Genomic DNA, 24,474 nt, shown 5'->3' with positions numbered 1-24,474 from the left:
AATGGTCACCCAGGTGTGACCTGCTTTTCTACAAAGGAAAAACTACAGAATGTACCCTGGAGAGTTCCCAATTGTCTGTTGGCCAGGTGTGACCCAAAAAGGATTGGGTCTGCCCTCTGGTTGGAGCCTACTTCTTTGTGCTGGCCCGTGGGAAAACTTTTCTCTCAGCAAACTAAAATCTTTCATTTCCCCCATTTCTTTTTGTGAGGTTTTAATCCCAAATCTTATGGTCCTTCTTGTTGTTTAAGAGCCTGAATGGCTGGGTAATAACTAGGGCATGGGTAATGGACAAGGGTTTCCCCCATGTAAGGGAGTTCTTTTTGACTTAGCATTTTAACCATGAAAATGGGCAATGTATTCTTTCCTATGCTATTTTCTGCTGACTTTTGAATGAAGTTAGGCACCCAAGAAGGCTGAAATGCTAGTCAAAAGCAAATAAAAGGGAAGTTAGGCAATGGTGAATCCATCAGGAGCTTTTGGTTGGCAGACTCTGTTGCAGAGATAGGGGGTGTCCATATCAGCTGGACTGGTTACATCCACAGCAACTCTAGGGCTCGCAGGCTTTAGGAGCAGGCTGTAGTCAGCAACTGATATTTGTCTGCCAGAAGTGGAAATGTGTTGAGACATGTTTAAACTGGGAAGTTAAAACTTATATATCTTATTAGAACTCTTAGACCCATATTTTTATGATCAAGAAGGACAGGGGTTCCAAGACCAGGGAGAAAATCTCATCCTCAGGAACAAATACATGGGATAGCAAAAGTTGTACTCATCTGGAGTCCTTTTTTATCTGGAAGAAGTGGACCCAACATTTATGACTTTTGATCCTCTGAAGCCTATATGAACTTTATTACATAATAGGACATAGAAGTTGTAGACATTTTATCATTATCAGTCTGTATTGAAATCTACATTGCAGAAAAAAGCAGATATTGGGTGTTTGTAGAACGGCAGAAATATATTTATGTCATTGAGTTCTAGCAAAAACTATAGATTTGGGTTAGAAGTTTGTACATTTCTCTTCTGTCCAGAGAGTCAGGTATAGATTGAACAGAGGTGCCTTTGGCCTGATGAAAAGCCCTTTAAGTTTATATTTAGATGACAAAGTAAATCTAAATACCTTGAGCTTGTGACTGAACAGCAGGTAGTTGCTTTTAAACTTAGGTCATTGTCTTAATGTACCACAAGAAATAAACAGCTCAATTCTTTACTAACATATGGAATTTATGGCTATGATCTTAAATTTTAGCTCTTTTAAGCATAAATATTAATAATATAACAGAAGCATGAATATCTTATAACCTTATAAATTTGAACAAGTAAAAATCTTTTAAGGTCTTTTTTAAGCCGGGCATTGGTGGTGTATGCCATTAATCCCAGCACTCGGGAGGCAGAGGCAGGTGGATCTCTGTGAGTTCGAGACCAGCCTGGTGTATAAGAGCTAGTTTCAGGACAGCCTCCAAAGCCACAGAGAAACCCTGCCTTTTTGTAAGAATATAAAAAATAAGGCACCCTTGATGTGTTTAAAATTATTATCATCTGGGATGACTATTAAATTTATGTTGTCAATTCCCAGTGTTACTAGTTTTAACTTTTTGACAGATTTAACCATGAAACAGTTTTAATATTATCTTTATTAAAAAGATATCTGAATTCCTGATAACCCAGATTTAATGACTAGAGCTCAGAGATAAATTCTGAGCTATGTCCATAAATGACTGGCTGTTGTTAGCATTAGACAGCAAAATAATTTAAAATATTTTTGTTTTGCCTTATAATAAAATTTATCTTTATACCAGAAAACACAGAACTTTTTAACAAGTATGCAGAATTAATTTTTAAAACTTTTAAACAGAATTAACCTGGTGTGGTAAAAAATTTTAACCTGTATTACTGTTATAGATATGAGAGCCCGTAGTAAACAGTTTACATTCTTCTCTGACATTTTTACGACTTTTTTTTTTTGATCCTCTTTAAATTTTTATTATTTTTTGCTCTTTTTTTTGGATTCTCTTAGATATCCCCATCTTAGACAAACCTGGTTGGGGTCTTACCTGTAAAATAATCTCAAGATTAAAAGAACCATCCCGAGGCCAGCCAACATTAAATGTTGTCCTCTCGGGACAGAATTTTGTCAATTTTTCTTCTTGATGTCCAGGGACTGGCTGTTTGCTTGGTCCCAAATGTCTTCCCCAGTGTTCTAGAGTCAAACTTCAGGGGGTCGTTAGTTGTTGTCCCATGGTGGTCAGATGGTGAAAAACAAAAAGAGAAAAAGAGACAAACACTGAGACAGTCAGGCCATTTCTATGTGAGATAGAAATCACATCAAGAAACAATACAGATTTTATTACCTCAGAAAAGCATACTTTATTGTGTGCTCCAGTGTGGATGGAAGATTAACATTTAATAAGCTTATTTTTACTGCCCTTTAATTTTCCATCTGAGATGTCAGCAATCAAGAATGTAAACACAGCATTCAGAAATCAGTCTTCATAGGTTGAGTTACTTTGTGAGAATTTACACCCAGGCAATCTCAGTAAGCTTGCTGTGAGGGCATGTCAGGCCACATTGTTTTTGCAACTCACTATCCATTAAAACACATTTAGAAAGCACCATTTGAATAATTATGATCACACACCTACATCAGAAACATCTCCCTTTGGTTCATGAAAAAATCTATGCCCATGTACATATGGCCAAACACTTTTGGTTTTTTTGGAGAGTGTTGCCTTCAGCACTGTGAGTGTACTTATTGCAAGAGTTGTGGAAATGCAAAGATCTTGCTTTCAGGGCTTTGAACATAAATTCTCTGCACTGGGATGGCAGCACTCTGCTGTCTGTGAGTGATCAGAATTCTTCCTTGCTGTTTCTTATGGTTCCTGGGATATATTTCTTCATACATACTAGCTGTGTGTGAATGAATCTCAAATCTCACAGAGTACAGCCAAATCCTGAGAGGAAAAGAGATACTTTTATTCATTACCACTTCCAGGCAAGATATTTTTTAAATTTTTTTTTTTTTACTTTAGAAATGGTTTTATTTACGGACAAGTAATAGTCAACACTCTATCCATAAATTATATTTTCCAAAAACAAAGGGTTTTGATTTGTTTTAAAGAAAATAAAAAATGCTGGGTGTGATGGCACACACCTTTAATACCAGTACTCAGGAGACACAGGCAGGGGGATCTCTGTGAGTTCAAGGCACCCTGGTCTACAGTGTGTGTGCCAGGATATGCAGAGCTACATAATAGAGAGACATTGTCTCAAAAATCCAAAAAAGAAAATCACATAAAAAAAATTTAAAAGGAACCCAGATTCTTCTGCTTCTTGACCATTGTTGAGCTGGAGATAATCACTGTCATGGTGACTTGTATATTGCTGATCAATTCTGGTAGCTTTCACTGTCCTGTGCTCTATGAGTGTAGGGACACTGTGCCTGGGAGATTGGTGTTGTGTCACACAGAGTCCACATCTGAGTCCGTCAGAAATGTACACAATTCCTATCACACTTTGAGCGCTATCAATAGGGATCTAAGGTATTTCTTACACACTATGCTGGTCCTAGAGGTCTGCCATTTCTCACTCTTACCTTGTTGATATGAAAATCACCAACCATCTAGAACATGGTTTTCATGGCTGACTTCAAAGATGATCAGAAAAGGACTTTCCCATAGAATATTTGTAACTACTGATAGTAAGTTTTTAGTTACTAACAGTTGGGATATGTTACTGTCTTACATCCATTATTGATTTTAAATCGACATTTTTCTCTTTTCTCAGCAACAGCTGATACCCTGTGCTGAGTTAATTTGCAAAGAGTGGACACTCATATCTGTTCTGAGGCATCCAGACTCCTTCTGTTTTTCCATATTGGGTATAATGTTAGATGTAGGACTGTGGCTTCTAATGTACCTTGTACTGAAGCATGTTCTTCCTATTCCATGAATCCTAAAATATTTCACAAAGACCAAATATGAAAATTTACCACGTCTTTTGTGAATAATCATAAAGTAAAATAATATGAATCACTCACATTCTTTCCTTCTCAACCTAGAATTTCCTGCCTTAAATGGATTATTATGTAAATGTTAAACATTATTTTATACTTTATCTTTGGAGGTAAGTATATATATGGTCATTCACCCTACGGATATCTGCAAATTCTGACTGGATTTCTTCATATGCACTTCATATGTTTATATTCCCTCCAGGAGTTAGGATGAGCCTGTTTGGGCCATTTTCTTAAAGGCATTTGTGGCCATTTCTTTCTTGTTTGCTCGGGGTTTTTTGCTTGTTTTTTGTATTTGTGTGTGTGTGTGTGTGTGTGTGTGTGTGTGTGTGTGTGTGTGTGTACGCGCGTGTTTTGTTTGTCTGAGTTTTTTGTTGTTGTTTAATTCTCATTTATTAGGGTGGAGGACTTCTTACATAGCTGTTTGCTCATCAGAAACTCACTACGCAGACAGGTTTAGTAACAACTAATTTAAACATTTCTCTGCATGTGAGTGTTGAAATTAAATTGGTGCCAGCAGACTATGCTCCACTAGGTTTGGGGATTGTTTGGTTTGATTTCTTTTGATTGATTTCCTGTGTTTGAGGAGTTGGGCAGCTTCCACATCAGTGCAACCAGTGTGCCCAAGGAAAGTCATTATGAAAATGATGCCAAGGTTGTTTGTTGGTTTTCAGGAAGCCGAATCCTGGCATAGAGGGCGGGGCCGGGAAGAAGCTCTGACAAGAACCAGACTGCAGGAACCGAAAATTCCTCCATTCCCTGTTGGACTCGGGGAGCAGTGTGTTTGGATAGGGGGTGAGGTGGACCCGGTTGGGGACTCGGGGACCTGAGCCCTCGGGATCCGCGGTGTCCGCGCTCGCGGGGCGGCCTGGGAAAGTCAGCAGTCAGCAGCGCAGTGGCGGGAACCGCAGCCCGGCGGCCCTGGAAGCTCCCAGGTCAGAGGAGCTGCGGGGCTGGGACCCGGGAGGGAGGGAGGAGCGGGCTGTGCTCCCGAGCTGCTCACAAGGACCCCGTCAGCTCCCGCCGGCTGCCCGTGGGGTGGAGGAGGCGGCGGCTCAGCTCGTCCCCTGCGGCCAGGTGCGCTCGTTTCCACCCCACGAGCTGGGTGCTGCCCCGGGCGCCGGGCGCACCCCTTAAAAGTGTCCGTCTGTCCCGGTCTCTCTGGCTCCTGGTTTGCTCTCTGTCTGGGGTCTCCGTCTCTCCCGTCCCCATCCGAGACGCCCTTTGCTCTTTTGCTCGCCCTCCTCCCCAGGGACCTCTCCCCCTAGACCTGTTGCCCATGGCGAGTTCTCTTAGCGGCCAGGGGCGCAGCCAGAGCTGCCCAGTTTCCACCGCTTTATCCTCAGACACAGCTCTCAGTGTTGTGTTGTTGGCGTCTTTCCATTGATGGTGGGTTTCAGATGCCATGAAGGGGGCATTTCTGTTGTGTTGCTTTTATTTTGTGTTCACTTACCTTAAGGTTGGCAGACAATAAGATTATCATAAAATAACTCTTATAATAATCTAGTAGAGCATTTGCTTTGTCTGTTGTGTGCACACAGGGTATCTTTGTTATGGTGGTAATTCTAGAGCTCTTGCAATTTAAATTCATGCATGCTTCCTGGAATCCCTGTTTTAACACTTGGCTCTTCAAGAAAGTGTCTGTTGCCCCTGAGACTTGGCATCCTGACAGCTTTGTAGATAATATTCTCGTGAGGAACTAGTGCAGATATGACTAAACCAAATCTATGTTATGCAGTGCCACACATAGGGTTGTAAACATTAAACATTTTGCCTCCCATTAATTTTTCATTGAGACTTTTGTAATCTAAGATGTAAACACAGCATTAGTGAATTGTGTCTTCATATCCTATGTTCTTATATCTTAGACCCATCAAGCCCAACATTCGTGCTGTTAGAATATATCATAACACACAGTTTTAAATTTAGCAAACTCACTTTAGGTAAAAGCAAAATAATGAAGCATCTTTTGAATATGAATAGTCACCTGTATCAGAACATGTCTCTTTTGTTAAAGGTTCTCTGACCATGCACACCTGGGCAGAATGTTAGGATTTTTTGTGTCAGGGAGTGTTGAATTCAGTGCTGTAACTGGATTTCTTGTAGGAGGAGTGGGATTGCCTCAACCCTGCTCGCAGGGCTTTTTGCAGTGCTCTCCTGTTGGAGAGCTGCAGCAGTGTGGACTCTTGGGGTCAGAGTAGTTTTCTTGCAGTCTCCATGGCTCCTGCACAGAGTTCCTGGGAAAACTACTCGGCAGTGTCTGAATGAGTCTCACATGTCACAGCGAAAGTGAAACCCTCAATGTAAGAGACATTGTTCTTGCTATTTTCTCTCCATGTTTATCCTATTGGCAAGTGTGATGCACATTTCATTTCTGTTCCCTGGGAAGTTCCTGGTGATGTTTGAAGAGTCTGTTTCTCCTGCAGAACTCACAGTGCTCAGTCAGTCTTTCTCTTCTGTGAATCCGAGAAATGAGCCCGGGATGGTGAAGAAAGGTGACGGTGACAAAGCATCCAAGTATTTTATAGTGAATTAGGAAGTGGGGAAGTGATGGGGTTAGGGCTCGGGTATAAGAACACTACATTAAATCGTATGTGAAACATGCTATTTCATCCTAAATGGTTCTACAGAACTCCCCTGAGAGTAATCTCAAGATTCCCCTATTGTAGGAGTTTGAAGACTTGTATATAATATTAATACTCAGAGGCAAATACAATTGACTCTGCCTCGGAGTGATGCTGCCCTTCTTCTTTTCACCTCTGGTTGTGGGTTACTCCCAATATTTAGTGGTTTCATTACTCTAATTTTAATCATAGAACCATATAAACCTCTTGGTTTTACCTGCATACACAGTTTAAATCGTCTCTTCATTACTTCAGATTGTGGCTTTTATAATTATTTTATTTTCTTAAATAACATGAGCAGGATTTTGTAAAGATTTCCTTAGTATCTCTGCTGAATATGAACTCCTAAATTATCTTCCCTTTCATATCCTGTTGTGTGTGATCAACACTCCATGGTTTATGGTTTATGTCACTTAGACATTGATATATAAATTGCCTCTGGGTTTGAACCTTCTCTCAAAATTTTAAAAGTCTTTGTGGTTTCTCACAGTTTTATTAAAATCTGAAAAACAATTTCTCCATATAAAACTTGGCCTGTAAGATCTTGGCACAAATACAGTACCAAAGGCAGTGGTGGAACATGCCTTTAATCCCAGTACTCAGGAGGCACAGGCAGGTGGATGTTATGAATTCCATACCAGTATGGTCTCCTGAGCGAGTTCCAGGACACCCTCCAAAGCTATAGAAAAGCCCTGTCTTGAAAATCCAAAATAAATAAATAAAATAAAATAAACCAAAAATCTTGGTGAAAATGTTAATCTTAATAGAACATAAACATCATTTTATAGATTCTCACATGTTTCAATGGGAACAGCCTAGTCATATCTGCATAGGCTACATGTCTCAAGAATACTGACTCTGCTTTTTCCAAGGCCAACAGTTGCTTAGAGTGTGTCAGGTAGTGGTGTGACGATCATTTTTACCTTGCTGGGTATTAAACTTGGTTAATCTTGTGCAGGATTTTTGCAGTAGGTACAGCTTCTGTGGAGCTAGTCATGCAATGACACTCAAGTGATAGATGTGGAGACCAGATGAGCTGTGCCTGTCTTGTAATTTCATCAGAACCCTGAATACTTTGCAACCATGAACACACAGTTCATATCACAGCAGCAGCAGTCCATGGGGCCGCCTCAGGAAAGACACCATTCAGCTGGACAGTTGTAGCTGCCTCAGCAGACATCACAGCAACCCTGGGAACTTTGCAGGTGATAGAAGTTGTGGTGCAGGGAACTGGCAGGAACAGGACCAAGGATGTTATCCATTCTGTGCTGCTGCTCATCACAACATGGAATCTTATATTTGCTATGGATTTGTTAATGCTACTAAATTTTAGATCAAGAGAAGTCATCCTAATGTTTTCAGTTCATCTTATACTTTCCAGTACATTTTTAGAAGCATGATCTGCTAGAGAATTTGTATTATAGGTCTGCAAACATGATACTCTTTGCTACTGAGAAACTTCTAATGCTCCTGGAATTTAAATTTGTCCACAATTTCTAAATTTCCTGTTTTAAGACTGGCCTACTCAAGAGTGGCCTTTCCCCATGACAACTAGGCATTCCCTGAGAGATTTTTAGACATTACTCACATAAGGTAACACTGCTGGTTTTATGGAATCAGGAAGTATATTTTTGTTTTATGCGTATGATCCTAAACTATCATATGTACTGAGCAAATTTTTTCTCCAGTTGATTTTCCATCTGAGACTAACTATAAAATCTCTTGATGTTTGTCTATGACATCTTTTTCTACTGTTATTTTCTTATCACGGAGCTTTGAACATGCATACATTTTTCAACAAAAGAAAAAATACACATGGCAAAGGAAAGCTGGCCAATAGCCAGTGATGGTGAAGGCAACAGTCCATATGAGGGAATCTGCTCCTGATATTTTTTTACATATGAAATTTTTCAAACTGCCTTTGACACTCCTATACTTGTCCGGATCTCAACTTAGTTCTAAAAAACATGGTTTTCAATGGGCAACAGCTATTTCAGAGATTCATAACTGGTTAAATCCTTAGAACAATGCACTGTTTATGGGGGAAGATTACCAGGAGAATTCCATATTCCCCTATCTAATTTACAAAGACATTAGAGAAGAGGAGGCAAACAATTTTAAGAGCTGAAGGATACAGAAGTGACATATGAAAAACTCTCTTGCCATATGACATGGCAGTTAGGATTATGGATATATTAAGGACTGGCCTCCTGGACCAAAGCCATAAATAAAATTGGAGGAAAACTGGGAAGAAGATATGTCTCGCCAGGGACAGAGGATGATGAAGGGGTAATGGTGAATGAATACATCTATGAAAAAAATTAAATATCAATATTTACTATTTATAAAACATAAAGAAAAAATAAAACAAACCATGTGGGGACATATCAATGTCTATTTAGAGGCAGAACTTTCCATCCTATAAATAACCAACCAGAAGGAAAATTTTTACAATATATATTCTTGCTTCTATTATTCACTCAAAGATCAACAGTAAGCGAAAAAGAGATAACAGAATAAAATAGCTAAACAGAACGACACACAGGTAAAATGGAAGCTTGGAATTACTGAAGAAATTGAGGCTGATGATCAGAAAAACTTTCATTTACAGGCAATAGAACACATTATTGTTAAAATCACAGTGATAAATTTTATATAATTAACTCAAATCCACAATGAAGCTCCAGAAGATTTACTTCACGTACACGAGAAAAGCAAATCTGGCAAATTTACATGAGGAGATAACAAAAGCATGGTATCTCAGCTCCTAATATCATTGAAAATAAGCTTTCCTTTATCTTAGGATCCCCTGTGAAAGGGTATTTTAATCCCAAGAGGTCATGGACCACACGTTGAGAACTGCTGTGGTATAATCAAGCTTTACTGGAATTGACATCAGATGCATGGGGAGCAGTTGCTTACCACAGCATACTTGACCCAAACAGAGTTGCTATCATGAAAGTCAAAACCAGCATGTGATACAGCTTTTGGATAATGCACACCTGGAGGATAGTGCATACCTTAGGCATAGCTATACGTGAAAGAGAATCCTATCTTCATGCTTAAAGTCTTCTATAGTGCATGACTTCTCTGTTTCTTCATGTGAGTTAAGGACACTGAATCCTGTTGGGTTTGGAGATTTCTTGAAGCTCTTTTAAGTGCTGTATTTCCTGCTCCCATCAGCTTTCCTTCAAAATGGAACACTACTGTCCCCAGGACACTTAAACAACAGCACATAATTAGGTTTCAGCATTACTCCTTCATTATGAAATATTTGAGGTTGAACAAATAAAATTTTAACAAAAATTGTCACTCTAAGATTTGAAAATAACTTAAAGTCTTTCAAACATTTTTCATGTTCATAATAGTTCTCTAGTGTGGAGTCCCAAGAGCCTAAGAATACGGCTTGGTTTAAGGACATACCAAATTCTTCCCATGGAAAATTTACTCCCAAACATGAGTTTTCAAACATTCTTAGACCTGAAAGGCAGTTAAAGATTTTTGCGTGTATATTACATTTTAAAATATTCACTCCTATATGAATATTTGGATGTTTTATCAGAATGGTTTTTAGACAAAACGTTTCTCATGTTGACTACTATGGTGGTTTGAATATGTATAGCCCCCAAGGGCTCATGTTTTCCTTTAAAAGCATTGCACTGGTCAAGGTGTCTCTTCAGAGCAGTAAAACAAAAACTAAGATAAAGATACTTGGAAGGTTCATCTCTGAAAGTACTCTATGATGTATTCTAAGATGCCTAGGGAGTCAGATGCTAGGGTGAAAACCTGCTGGTTCAGACAGGTCAAGAAGCAACCAAATTACCTTCCTTTTGTGCCAGATACACAGAAAGAGAGTGTCTCATCAACAATTTCAAACCAGAAGACCTCGAACATTCAAGTCGCTCCCTACTCCTTCCTGTGTGTCTATAAGTATTCAAACTCCTTATAAGTCACTATGACTCCTTCATGCCAATAGTACTGGGTTCCACACTCTTAACTGTGGTTGATATTCTTAAAATTCGGGTTTCACAGAATGCTGAAGCAATCCAGAACATATTTTAAGATTTTGAAACAACAGTAAAGCATTTCGCAAGCTTGCTGCATTTCTAAATTTTATCTAATATATGTATTCTCTCTGAGTTCTAAGATGGACTTTTCTACCAAATGATTTGTTAAATTCACAACATTTGTAATGTTACTCTCTTGTGTGGATTCTCTGATGAGTTCTAAGGTTGTCTTTCCTGGAAAATGACTTTTCACATTCACTACATTTGTAAGGTTTCTCTCCTGTGTGGATTCTCTGATGAGTTATAAGCCTGCTTTTTGTGGCGAAGGATTTTTCACATTGACTACATTTGTAAGGTTTCTCGACTGTGTGGATTCTCTGATGATTTCTAAGATTGTCTTTCCTGGAAAACAATTTGTCACATTGAATACATTTGTAAGGTTTCTCCCCTGTGTGGATTCTCTGATGAGTTCTAAGCCTTCCTTTTGTGGTTAAGGATTTATCACATTGACTACATTTGTAACGTTTCTTGACTATGTGGATTCTCTGATGATTTATAAGATAGTTTTTCCTGGAAAACGATTTGTCACATTGAATACATTTGTAAGGTTTCTCTCCTGTGTGGATTCTCTGATGATTTCTAAGATTGTCTTTCCTGGAAAACAATTTGTCACATTGAATACATTTGTAAGGTTTCTCTCCGGTGTGGATTCTCTGATGAGTTTTAAGCCTGCGTTTTATGGAAAAGGATTTTTCACATTGACTACATTTGTAAGGTTTCTCTCCTGTGTGGATTCTCTGATGGGCTCTAAGTGTGTCTTTTGTGGATAAGGATTTGTCAAATTCACTACATTTGTAAGGTTTCTCTCCACTCTGTATTCTCTGATGAGTTCCAAAAATGCCTTTTGTGATTAAGGATTTGTTACATTCACTGTATTTGTTAGGTTTCTCTCTTGTGTGGATTTTCTGATGAACTGTAAGATTCCATTTAACATTAAATGCCTTGTCACATTCACTACATTTGTAAGGTTTCTCTCCTGTGTGGATCCTCAAATGTCTTTGAAACTTTGATAAACAATTAAAGCACTTACCACATACTATACATTTGTAGGGATTTTCTCGACAATGGATTTTGTAATGTACATTAAGTTGTGAAAACTGCAGGAATGATTTATTACATTGTGTACACTTATATGGTTTCTCTCTAGTATGGGATCTCTGATGCATAATAAGGCTTGAGTGAGTCTTGAAAAATTTTGCACATTGCATACATTGATGTGGATGTTTTCTGCAATCAGTTTCTTTCCGTTTAATCTCTGTATTAGTCTCAAGAGATGTATCATATTCTGTAGTTTTGTAGTCTTCCTTTCCTGTGTGCATTCTTTGATTTTCACTAATGATGGAACTCAAAAACAAAAAGTTTCCACTTTCGTTATATTTGCAAGGTTCTTCCCCAGTATTCCCACTTTTGTGTGTGTTGAGGTTTAAGGTTTCATCAGGGGCACCTCTGTAGCTATGAAATCTGCACTTGTTGTTATTTTCAAGAGTATCACTTATATCATAAGGTGAATATTGGGAGGATTCATGAATCCCTTTGGCAGGCTCTTTACAGGTATTAGTCTTCTCTTGAATATTTTCATGACCATGGATACAATCATTTGTGTCTTGGTGCAAGACTTTCTCACGTTTACCACATAAGCGATGATTCTCTGAAAAATTAGTACAATTGTGAATAATAGCAACGAATGTGGAACAGATTCAATAACTGATTTTTTTTAGGTTTCCTAAGACAAATGAACTAATAACTTTCAGGGATAGCAATGTTAACAGAGGATTTTCTGTTTCACAACCAATACAAGGATGCTCATAAGAATCTCCAATCTGGAACTTAGCCCATTTCGCAGGCCTGACTTCCTCTTGACCACTCAGGGATCTCCTGGCCTGGGGAATGTAGGCAGGTCCACTCACCCCAGAAGAACAGGCATCCGCAAGTCAGCTAACATAGCTATGCTAGTCCAGCTCCTGCCCACTGGGAGAGGGAGTGCCTCAGAAGCAACTGTAAACACTGTGAGACCCATTAGAGTAGGGGACCTGCATGCATCCATCAGAAGAGAACCTTGGACCCGAACTAACAAGGAGAAGATGAGACACAACCTGCACTAACTAGGAGGAGGGATGGGAAGACAACAATATAAGATCACATCCAACAACAGAGAAACCAATATGATGCCAGCATAGCCTAGGGACTTTACATTAGCAAAAATTGAATATCCAAACACAGATGAAGCAGAAGATAAACACGTGAAAAAAAACTTCATGAAGATGGTAGAGACCCTAAGAGGAAATGAGAAAGTCCTTTAAAGAAATGGAAGAACAGACAAGCCGATAATTTCAAAAAACAATTCAAACAGGTAAGGTTTGAATGCTGAAATGGAGAGAATTAAAATAAACACAGTCTGAGGGTATGTGGGACTTAGAAAATATATGCAAATAATCAGGAACCACACACACAAGCATAATCAACAGAATACAAGAGATAATAGAGACAATCTCAGGTGTTGAAGATACACTAGGAAAAATGGGTTCACAGCCCAAAGGCAATATTAATTAAAATAAATCTATGACCCAATATACCCTGTAAACATGGGACAGTATTAAAAAAAACCAAACCTAAGAAAAATCAGTATGGAAGGTAAAGAAATCAAACTCAAACATGCAGAAAACATATCCAACAAAATCATAGAAGAAAACTTTTCCAACTTAAAGAATGACATGCCAATGAAAGTACAAGAAACCCACAGGACACCAAATAGAGTGGACCACAAAAAAAGTTCCCTCATCACATAATAATCAAAACACCAAACATACAGAATAAAGAAAGAATATGAAGGGAGCAAAGAAAAAGTCCAAGTAACATATAAAGGCAAAGCTATCAGAATTACACCTGTCTTCTCCAAGGAAACTCTGAAAGTCAGAAAAACTTGGATAGATATTCTACAAACAAAAAAGGAACTTTGGAGGCCAGCCCAGAATACTATGCCCAGCAAACCTTTTAATCAACATAGATGGAGAAAAAAATATATTCCACAACAAAACCAGATTGAAATAATATATATCCACTAATCCAGTCCTACAGAAAATACTGGGAAAAAATTCAAACATGAGAAAATTAACTACACTCACAAAAACATAGGCAATAGACAGCCCCACATTACCTAAAGTCATGAGAAAAACTAGGATAAATACACACAATAACACCACCGAGAACAAATCCAAAACAATCAAACACTCAATCTTCCTTAATTTCCCTCATATATTCACTGAACTGAACTCTGGACCCAAGTTGCAGAGAGGAAGGAATGAAGATCAAAGGGGTCGGTACCAGGCTGGTGAAAGTCACAGAAACAGCAGGAAGGAACAAGGGGGAGCACAATGACCCAGACTGCTGTCTGGGAGGCCAGCAAGGGACTGATCCAGACCCCTGAACATGGATGTCATTGAGGAGGCCTCTGCACTCTAGGGAGCACCTGGTAGTACATTAGTAATTTACCCGGGTATGAGAAGGGACTTTGAGAGCCCATCCTCCATCTCAGCCTGGGCACATGAGGGAGGACCTAGGCCCTGTCCAGGATGATGTGGTGGACTTTGGGGAGCACCCGTGGAGGGCCCACACAGTCTGGGGAGTGGAGGGCGGATGGGGTGGAGGGAAAGGTGGAAGGCTGGGGGAGGGTTGGGGGGAGCGGAGGGAGAGGGAGAAGGGATTGACATGTGATGCAGGCTTGTTCCTAATTTGAACTAATAAAAAAATTACAAAAAATCTGTGCAAAGATATCCCAAACTTAAAACAAAGACACAGGCTAACAGAATGGATATGAAGACAGAGTCCATCCTCCTCCTGTATACAAGAAACATTATATCATACACAGACATGTATTACCTCAGAATAAAAGGTTGGGATAGGTTGGATCAAGATAGTAAAACTGGCAATCTGGCCAAAAGCAATCAGCAGATTCAATGCAATCCCCATCAAAATCCCAACACAATTCTTCACTGACCTTGAAAGAAAAATTCTCAACTTTCTATGGAGAAACAAAAGGCTTAGGGTAGCCAAAACAACCCTGTACAATAGAGGAACTTCTGGAGGCATCACCATACCTGACTTCAAGCTCTATTACAGAGTTCTAGTCCTGAAAACAGCTTGGTATAGCACAAACATAGACAAGTAGACCAATGGAATAGAGTTGAAAACCCTGTTATTAACCCACACTCCTACAAACATCTGATTTTTGAGTTTTCTGGTATACCAGAAATGGAAAGATTTCTGGTACCAGGAGACACAAGAAAATGGAAAGATCGCCCATGCTCTTGGGATGGGTAGGATCAACATAGTAAAAATGGCAATCTTCACAAAACCAATCTTCATATTCATTGGAATCCCCATCAAAATCCCAACACAATTCTTCACAGACTTTGAAAGAATAATAATCACAATTCTATGGAAAAAAAAAGAAGACCTAGGATACACAAAACAACCCTGTATAATAAAGAAACTTCTGGAGACATCAACATCCCACACTTCAAGCTCTTTTATAGAGCTGTAGTCCAGATAAAGATTGTATTGGCACAAAAATAGACAGGAAGACCAATGGTGCTGGCATAACAGGATGCTGGCATATAAGGCTGGACATACTTGCAAATCTATCACCATTCACAGGATTTAAGTCCAAATGGTTCAAAGACCTCAACATAAAGCCAGCCACACTGATCCTCTTAGAAGTGAAAGTGTGAAGTATCTTTGAAAGAATTGGTACAGGATACCTGTTCCTGAACATTACACCAGCAACACAGACACTGAGATTGACAGTTCAATGCATCCTCTTGCAAGTGAAAAGCTTCTGTAAGTCACAGGACACAGTCAACAAGACATAACGGCATCCCCCAGAATGGGAAAAGATATTCACCAACACCACATATGACAGAGGGCTGATCTCCAAAATTTACAAAGAACCCTAGAAGCTAGTCTTCAAAACAACAAATAACACAATTCAAAAGTAGGGTTCCGAACTAAATAGGCAATTCTCAATATAGGATTCTAAAATGGCTGATAGACAATTAAGAAAGTGCTCAACATTCGTAGCCATCAGGGAAATGCAAATCCAAACAAATCTGAGATAACTTCTTACTCTTGTCAGACTAGATAAAATCAAAAACATAAATGAGTTTATACTGGAGGGGATGTGGAGAAAGGGGAACACTCCTCCACTGCTGCCAGGAGGTCCAACTCGTAGAGCCACTTTGGCAATCAGTATGGTGGTTCCTCAGGAAAATGGGAATCAGTCTACCACAAGATCCAGCAATTCCACTCTTAGGCATATACCCAAAAGATGCACATTTATACAAGGACAACTATTCAACTATGTTCAGGGCAGCCTTATGTAATAGCCAGAACTGGAAGCAATATTAAGGCCTCTCGACTGTAGAAGGGATAGAGAAAATGTGCTACATTTACACAATGGAGTACTACTCAGCAGAAACACACACACACACACACACACACACACACACACACACACACACAGGAACATTGGATTCACAGGGAAATCGAGGAAGTAGAGGAAACTACCCTGTGCAAGGGAATCCAGTCACAACAAGACAACCATGGTATGTACTCACTCATATATGGATTTAAGATATAGAGCAAATGATTACCAGCCTACAATCCCCAAAGCCAGAGAACCTAGGAAACAAGGAGGACACTAAGAGGGACATAACTGGTCCCCTGGAGACTGGACACTGGACAAGAGCTCCTGAGCAAATTGTTGGCATGTGGTGAGGGGAGAGGGAGCTAAAAGAAAGAGAAGGGGAGAAGAGGGGGGCGAAAAGGACATGAAGGAGCTGGAAGATTGAGTGGGGGAAGAACAGAGGAAATCAAGATTAGAGGTACCCTAATAGAGGGAGCCATTATCAGTTTAAAGAGTAACCTGGAACCAGGGAAAAGTTCAGAGATCTACAAGGATGACACCAACTAACAATCTAAGAGGCTACCTTAAATGCCCTTCCAAGATAAAAAAAAAAAAATGATTATTACCTTATATGCTATCCTAGAGCCCTCATTTAGTAACTGATGGAAACAAACACCCACATATAAACACAGAACTGAACTCCTGGAATCCAGTTGCAGATAGGGAGGATTGATGACCAAATGGGTCAAGGCCAGGCTGGTGGAACCCAGAGAAAAGGCTGACCTGAACAAGGGGGAGCTAATGCAGTCCAGACTGATGATAGCTTGGAAGCCAGCATAGGACGGATGTAGACCCTGTGAACGTGGGTGTCAGTGAGGAGGCCTCGGCAATCTATGGGACCTCTGGAGTAGATCAGTATTTATCCCTAGCACAGGAATGGACTTTGGGAGCCCATCCCACATAGAGGGATACTGTCTCATCTAGACACAAGAGGGACGGCCTAAGCCCTGGTCCAAATGATGACACAGACTTTGAAGATCCCACATGGAAGGCTTCACCCTCCCTTGGCAGCATAAAGGGTATGGAATGGGAGTTTAGTGGGGGACATATGAGGAGGAGAGGGAACTAGGATTCACAGGTAAAACAATCTTGTTTCTAATATTAATAATAAAAGTAATACTTAAAAAAATTAAAAAAGAATCTTACTCTCCTCCCCTTCCCTATCCCTGACTCCCAATTTTGTCCTCTATAAACTCTCCTCTGTATGTGTTCTAAAAGAGGCAGGCCTCACACGGCTGTCAACAAAGCATGGCATATTGAGCTGAGGTATATATAAGTTCCTCTCTTTGTATTAAGGCTTTGTGAAGCAACCAACTCTGTGGAATAGATGCCCAATAGCAAGCCAAAGCATTAGGGAAAGGATTTCATGGCACTACTAGGAGTTCCACAAGTAGACCAAAGTGAACAACTGTCATACATATGTAGAGGACCTAGTTCATTCCGGTGTTTAGCCTTCTCATTCGTATGTAAACACCGTCCCTTTCAGCTGGTCAGGTTCATAGTTAAGAAGCTGTGTGAAGGATGATATGAAGAATGATTGCCTATATCTTATGTTTTTGAGATAGAGTCACACAACTTGGAATTCATAACCCAGATTTTCATTGAGATAACCGTGTAGACTTCAAGTTCCAAAGTGGACATATTAAAATCATGCCATGCCAGTATTAAATATAGCCATCATATCTCAAAAATAAATTACTAAACAAAACCACATTCTCATAACCAACAGCCCTTCCTCTAAAACCTTTTGTAATTTTTATAAAAGAAATAGGCAGAGTTAAAACCAGTAACAAATCCTTCTAATTATAATAAGTACTGCAATATATTTTAATGCTCTAAAATTATATATTATTGAACTCTGAAATGTTCTTTGTATATTAGATAGGAGGGCTACAGTGAAGAAAGCATTCTTTACTCTTCTAGAGAACACAAAAAATGTAAATGAAGCAACATCAAAAAATTATGTTGGTTCAAACATTTCCTTCATTTCAGGCGTTTTATAATTTCACATTTTACTGATACACAAAGTAGGAAAATAAAAAAAGAATGAATATGGAATTCTATGAGAAGAGAACTCTTACCCACAAAAAGTAGATTGCCATAATTCTCCAACATCACATCCATGTACAAAGCCCTCTGAGCACAGTCTAGAGATTCCCATTCCTCCTGGGAGAGGTCCACAGACACATCCCTGAATGATAACAGACCCTGCAATGAAAAATTACCTAATTACCATGCACTGCTTCACAAAATGATTTCTTGAGTAAAAGACACAAAATAAATTAGAGAGATGTTTGTGACATAAATGACGCATGAGAATTTTGAAAGGACATGAGTTTTGAAAGAGTCCCGCACTGCTACTCTTTCAAAGACAATTCATAGGAAGATACAGTACATTGCTTACATCCATTGGGTCTCTCTCCTGCACGAGTATTCTAATACTTTCTAAGACTTGAGTAGCATAAAATAGTTGCCACAACCACTAAATTTGAAATACTTGTCTCAAAGTTGCAGTCTATAATGTCTTCAGATCCTTGAAAATGTAGTTTGATTCCAAGAACAATCATGGCACTAAAAAACAGGATTTAATATCAGATGCTAGCTGGGCATCGGTTGTGCACGCCTTTAATCCCAGCACTCGGGAGGCAGAGGCAGGCAGATCTCTGTGAGTTCGAGGCCAGCCTGGTCTCCAGAGCGAGTGCCAGGATAGGCTCCAAAGCTACACAGAGAAACCCTGTCCCAAAACAAACAAACAAAAACAATAATCTCAGATGCTTGAGATTCAATGCTGCACCTTATAGGCAAGTCCTACAGAGTACACATACTTTCTGACAAATATAGGGGAACACATAAACTAAAATTTAATTTTAATGGGTGTGGAATGAAAATCCATGGATGAATTAAATTCAGTTTTTTCTTGAGAGTAAGGAGTACAAAATCATTGCATATATGTAGTGCTACAGAAAAACACACAGAATCAAATACATTGTGAAGCTATAACATGAAGAATAATTGCAAACATGAAGTATGTTATTTCTCATGAGATTCACTGAAAGGATAATTTAAACCTCTTAATTGCAAACTTATTTGCCTCTTCTGTATCTGAGCTAATTCATCTGACACGAATGTAGCACAGCTAGGTATCATTTATGATTACTCCATTACTTTTCTGAAAAACTAGAATATACAGTGTTATATAATGTCACAATTTTGCACCAGCCTGAAGACATGGCTGAGATGCAAGTGTCACTTGCTGTTCCTCCAGAGAAACCAACTTTAATTGTCTCTGACCACATGGCAATAACCACAATGTTTGACTTCAGTGCCAAATGTCTGGTGCTGACCTCTGGAATCCAGGAGCACATTGAATCATGCAGTGTACATAACAATATGGAGACAAACTCTCATATACATAAATGAAGTGTTATTGAAAAAAATAAATAGAAACCCTGGCGTAACTCTTCAGAATTTCTCCCTGTTGCACACAAACCTTAAGTGAGAGGGAAAACAAGCAAGAGAGGGACTTCTTCCTCTAAACAAAAGAGTAATTAAAATGGACATTTATGCTTGAAAATTGATGGCTTATGTAATACCAAGTCAGTACTCTCTAGAAAATTCTTACAAATATATTCCACATAATGCCATACAAATGTGGACACAGCTGTGCTTTTGACCCATCTGAAAATGTAACACAGGAAAAGAAAAAATCAGAAATTCCTAAGAGAGCTACCCACTGAGTTTTGAATAGAATTTCAGAAGGGCCTCATATATTTAGAGTGTGAATACACCCCACATCACTGTGTGACTTAAGGAGGTAAAAAGAGAAACCAGAAAACTGCAAACATCATTTCCTCACAGACAGAGCAACTTTCTAGCAAGAGAAGGCACATATTGCTTCCATTATCTGTGCTCCCTGGGTCCCAAAATCTTTACCATTAGGGTTCAAGACAGTGAGTCTTTTCTAATTCTACTTTCTATAAATTTATCATTGATGTCAGTGAGAAGGTCCATGTACTGCTCTGTCCATGCTTATCAGCCTGTTTCTAGAAAACTGAACATTCCAGAAATGCAACTGGGTGGCACATGAGACCATACTTCCTCACTATGGAAAAGGAACACAAGTCCATTTTATGTAGAAAATGGCCATCAATATACTTCTTGAGTTTCATTTATAATAGCTTGCGTTTTAGAATTCAAGTGTAAAGTCCATGGAAATTCATCACCTCACCAAGAGAAAATGAAATGGGTCAAGTCTCAGATACATAGTTGAAAGATTTAAAGACATAACCTTAAATATAAGAAAAGAAAAAAATCGGCCAGGCAGTGGTGGTGCACAACTTTACTCTGAGCATTCAGGAGGTGCACGCAGGCACTACTCTGTGAGTTTGACATCAGCCTGTCTACAAGAAGAAGCTCTCAGACAGCTTCCAAAGCCACAGAAACCCTATCTCAAAAAAAATAAGATAAAAAATAAAATAAAGAAAAAACACCTAAGTAAGGCAAAAATAAACACTTTGAATAACATTGCCAGTGGAACACAATTAAAAATGGAAATGTTTTCAATAATAAAAACAATTTTCAGAGAAATGTGAACATGACACTGACCTGGGGAGTATTTGTCACAGACACATCCATTATTCTTGTTGCTCTTCTCTAAGTTTCACAGAGAAAACTACTGGAATTATTGTAGATATTTCACATTCTATTGTCAAAAATAGAAATCTGAGAAAAAAACAAAACAAAACTCTGATATGATCAATGCCACACCAAACAAAAAAGACCGTACCCCAAGGCCAAAATCATACCAGAAATCTTGTGTACATTTCTACCGCCAGGAGAAAATGGAAGGATGCATAAAGAGTGACGGAAGAGAGCTCTAGAATTAATACCATAGCCAAGATACTCTGTTTGCAAACAACAGACAAAGCAAATGCTCTACTAAATTATTATAAGAATTATTTTATGACAACCTTAAGGTCTGCCAACCATAAGGTAAGTGAAGACAAAAATAAAGCAACACACAGTGATGCCCCCTTCGTGGCATCTGAAACCCACCATCAATGGAAAGACACCAACAACACAACACTGAGAGCTGTGTCTGAGGATAAAGCGGTGGAAACTGGGCAGCTCTGGCTGCGCCCCTGGCCGCTAAGAGAACTCGCCATGGGCAACAGGTCTAGGGGGAGAGGTCCCTGGGGAGGAGGGCGAGCAAAAGAGCAAAGGGCGTCTCGGATGGGGACGGGAGAGACGGAGACCCCAGACAGAGAGCGGTCAGAGAGCAAACCAGGAGCCAGAGAGACCGGGACAGACGGACACTTTTAAGGGGTGCGCCCGGCGCCCGGGGCAGCACCCAGCTCGTGGGGTGGAAACGAGCGCACCTGGCCGCAGGGGACGAGCTGAGCCGCCGCCTCCTCCACCCCACGGGCAGCCGGCGGGAGCTGACGGGGTCCTTGTGAGCAGCTCGGGAGCACAGCCCGCTCCTCCCTCCCTCCCGGGTCCCAGCCCCGCAGCTCCTCTGACCTGGGAGCTTCCAGGGCCGCCGGGCTGCGGTTCCCGCCACTGCGCTGCTGACTGCTGACTTTCCCAGGCCGCCCCGCGAGCGCGGACACCGCGGATACCGAGGGCTCAGGTCCCCGCGGACCCGCCGCGTCCTCCGCACCCGGCTCTGCAGCGCGCGGGTCCCCAGGTCCAACCGGGAATGGAGGGATTTCCTGTCCCTGCAGCGGGGCTCCTTGGTGGGGATCCCCGGCCCCGCCCAATACGCCCCTTCCGGCTGGGTGATCGCCTAAACCCACCAATCACCCGCGCTGTACCTCTTTAGTTTTCCAAGTCCACCTTTCTGTTAGGTTTCTTCTAAGCTACTCAGATCTCGCAGGTGTCCCCTCCTCTCTCTCTGGCTCAGGCCGCCCTGGACCCGCTCTGCACAGCCTCCCCGCGTTTGCTGCAGCCTAGACCAGAGCTGGATCAGCCCTGCACCCCTCCCTGGGTTCTGAGCTCTTCAGACACAAGTTCTCCAGCCTGACTTCTCATCTTGGGATACCGGCCTCCTGGGTAAAAATGCACAGCAAAACACAACAAACACCCTAATTTTTTTTTATTTTTCCGAGACACGGTTTCTTTGTGAAGCTTTGCAGCCTATCCTGTCCCTCTCTCTGGAGACCAGGCTGGCCTTGAACTTAAAGAGATCCGCCTGCCTCGGCCTCCCGAGTGCTGGGATTAAAGGCGTGCGCCACCAACGCCCGGCACCACCCTAAATTCTTCTCCTCCAGCCCCACACCTAAAACAAATAAACGCACTTGGCCCAAATCACAAGCCACAGCTATAGCCTCTAAGGAGAGCAATTTAAATGATACCCAAGACACTGAACACAAAAACCTGAGTCGTATTCAAAGAGGTCAGAGCATGTAAAACAAGGGAATCAACTCAAAAAGGATAGAAACAAAACCATTCCTGGGCTCTGAGCACACTAGCTAATGCCTGTAGGCAATGAGGACACTGTAGGATGTGAAAAATGAATTCATTAAATAGTTAACCTTGCAGGTTCCGGAGTTCCCAGCAGGATCCTCTGCACACGGCTCCGGATCAACAGGTCCCAGGAGTGCAACAGAGAATGGAGGAACTTCCGGCTCCTGCAGTCTGGTTCCTGTGAGGGGCTCCTCCTGGCACCGCCCCCTAAGCCTGGATTCTGTGTTCATGAAACCCGCCAACTGGCGGATCATTTTCGTAATGACTTTCATTGGGCACACTTGTTGCACTGACGTAGAAGCTGCCCAAGCGCTCACACACAGGAAATCAATCTAAAGAAATCAAACCAAACTAAACCCCCAAACCTAGTGGAGCATGGTCAGCTGGCGCCACTTTAATCTCAACATTCCACATGAAGAGTTACGTTATTTTCAACTAACCATATCTGCCTAGCGAATTTCTGATGATCTTACAGCGATGTAATAAGCCCTCCATCCTAAAAATAAGAAACAAAAGATAAAAACAAAACAAAACACAAAACAATCAAACAACAACAGCACTAAAAAATGGTCACCAATGCCTTTAAGAAAACTGTGCCTGTAGCTGGGACAGCACTCAAGAATTGACACTGTTGGTGTGTGCGGCTGAGGAAAGGACCCTGTACACATCAGACACTCTGCCACTCAGCTGTACACCCAAACCCACATCTATTTTCAATATCACTTCCCCACAAGTGTTTTTAAAGAAGTGTCATTTTACTTAAAAATAATGGTATGGTGGATGCATCTAATAAAGTTATTCCTGTTTGTTCAAAAAGAAAAAAGAAAAGAAAACTGCACAAGTAGGCTTATACTAACTCTTACAGGGAATTCTATCTATTTCACCTTTCAAACCCTGCACTGTTTGTATTGTTTCTTGCAATTATTGGTTTTTCTTTTCTTCCATTTCTTTAAAGGATTTTCTCATTTCCTCTTTTTGAGTCTCTACCATTTTCATGAATTTGTTTTTAAGGTCATTCTCTTCTGCTTCATCTGTGTTAAGATATTCAGGTCTTTCTAGTGTAGAGTCCCTAAGACTCTGGTGGCATCATACTGGGTTTTCTGTTGTTGGGTGTGCTTTTATATTGTTGTCTTCCCATCCCTTATTCCAGTTGGTGAAGGTGGGGTGTCTCCCTCTCCTTGTGTGTAGGCGTCCATGGTTCTCTTCCAGTGGGTGCAAGAAGGTCCAATACTCTAATGGGTCTCACAGTGTTTACAGGTGTTTCAGAGGCACACCCTATCAGAGTGGATGGGACCTCTGTTAACAGTACTACCCTGAAAGTTACTAGTTTATATGTCTTCGGAAGCCTAAAAAAAAATCAGGTATTGAATCTGTTCCATATTTATTGCTATTATTCACAATTGTACTAATTTTTCAGAGAACATCGCATATGTGGTAAACGTGAGAAAGTCTTGCATCAAGCCACAAACTATTCTATCCATGGTCATGAAAATATTCAAGAGAAGACTCATACATGTGATGAGTCTGGCAATCTAATTCATGAACCCTGCCAATGTTCACTTATGATATAAGTGATACTGCTGAAAATTACAAGTGCAGATTTGATAATTACAGAAGTGCCTCTGATGAAACCTTAAACCTCGACAGTCACAAAACTGGGAATGCTGGGGAAGAACATTGCAAATATAAAGACTGTGCAAACTTTCTGTATTTGTGTTCCATAATTATCCAAAATCAAAGAACACACACAGTAAAGTAAGACTACAAAACCACCGAATATGAAACATCTCTTGAGTCTAATACAGAAATCAAAATGAAAGACACTGATTGTAGAAAGCATCCACA

At 40.4% G+C, this 24,474-nt stretch overlaps 2 protein-coding genes across 2 annotated transcripts in view; one reads left to right on the top strand and one right to left on the bottom strand.

The window, feature by feature from the left end:
• Positions 1-24,474, top strand: part of LOC100755709 (zinc finger protein 501-like) — a 93,400-nt gene that overhangs the window by 8,565 nt on the left and 60,361 nt on the right. The gene's annotated exons all lie outside the window — the stretch shown is intronic.
• LOC113838141 (zinc finger protein 182-like) lies at positions 10,723-11,869 on the bottom strand. The gene has a single exon (XM_035449457.1). The coding sequence runs from the start codon at positions 11,867-11,869 to the stop codon at positions 10,832-10,834; it is 1,038 nt and encodes a 345-aa protein (XP_035305348.1). The 3' UTR covers positions 10,723-10,831.

The sequence above is a fragment of the Cricetulus griseus genome, chromosome 9, assembly GCF_003668045.3.
Source record: "Cricetulus griseus strain 17A/GY chromosome 9, alternate assembly CriGri-PICRH-1.0, whole genome shotgun sequence".
In the NCBI taxonomy this organism is placed as follows: domain Eukaryota; kingdom Metazoa; phylum Chordata; class Mammalia; order Rodentia; family Cricetidae; genus Cricetulus; species Cricetulus griseus.
Note: the sequence above shows the minus strand (reverse complement) of the source record. Positions and strands in the feature narration are given on the sequence as shown.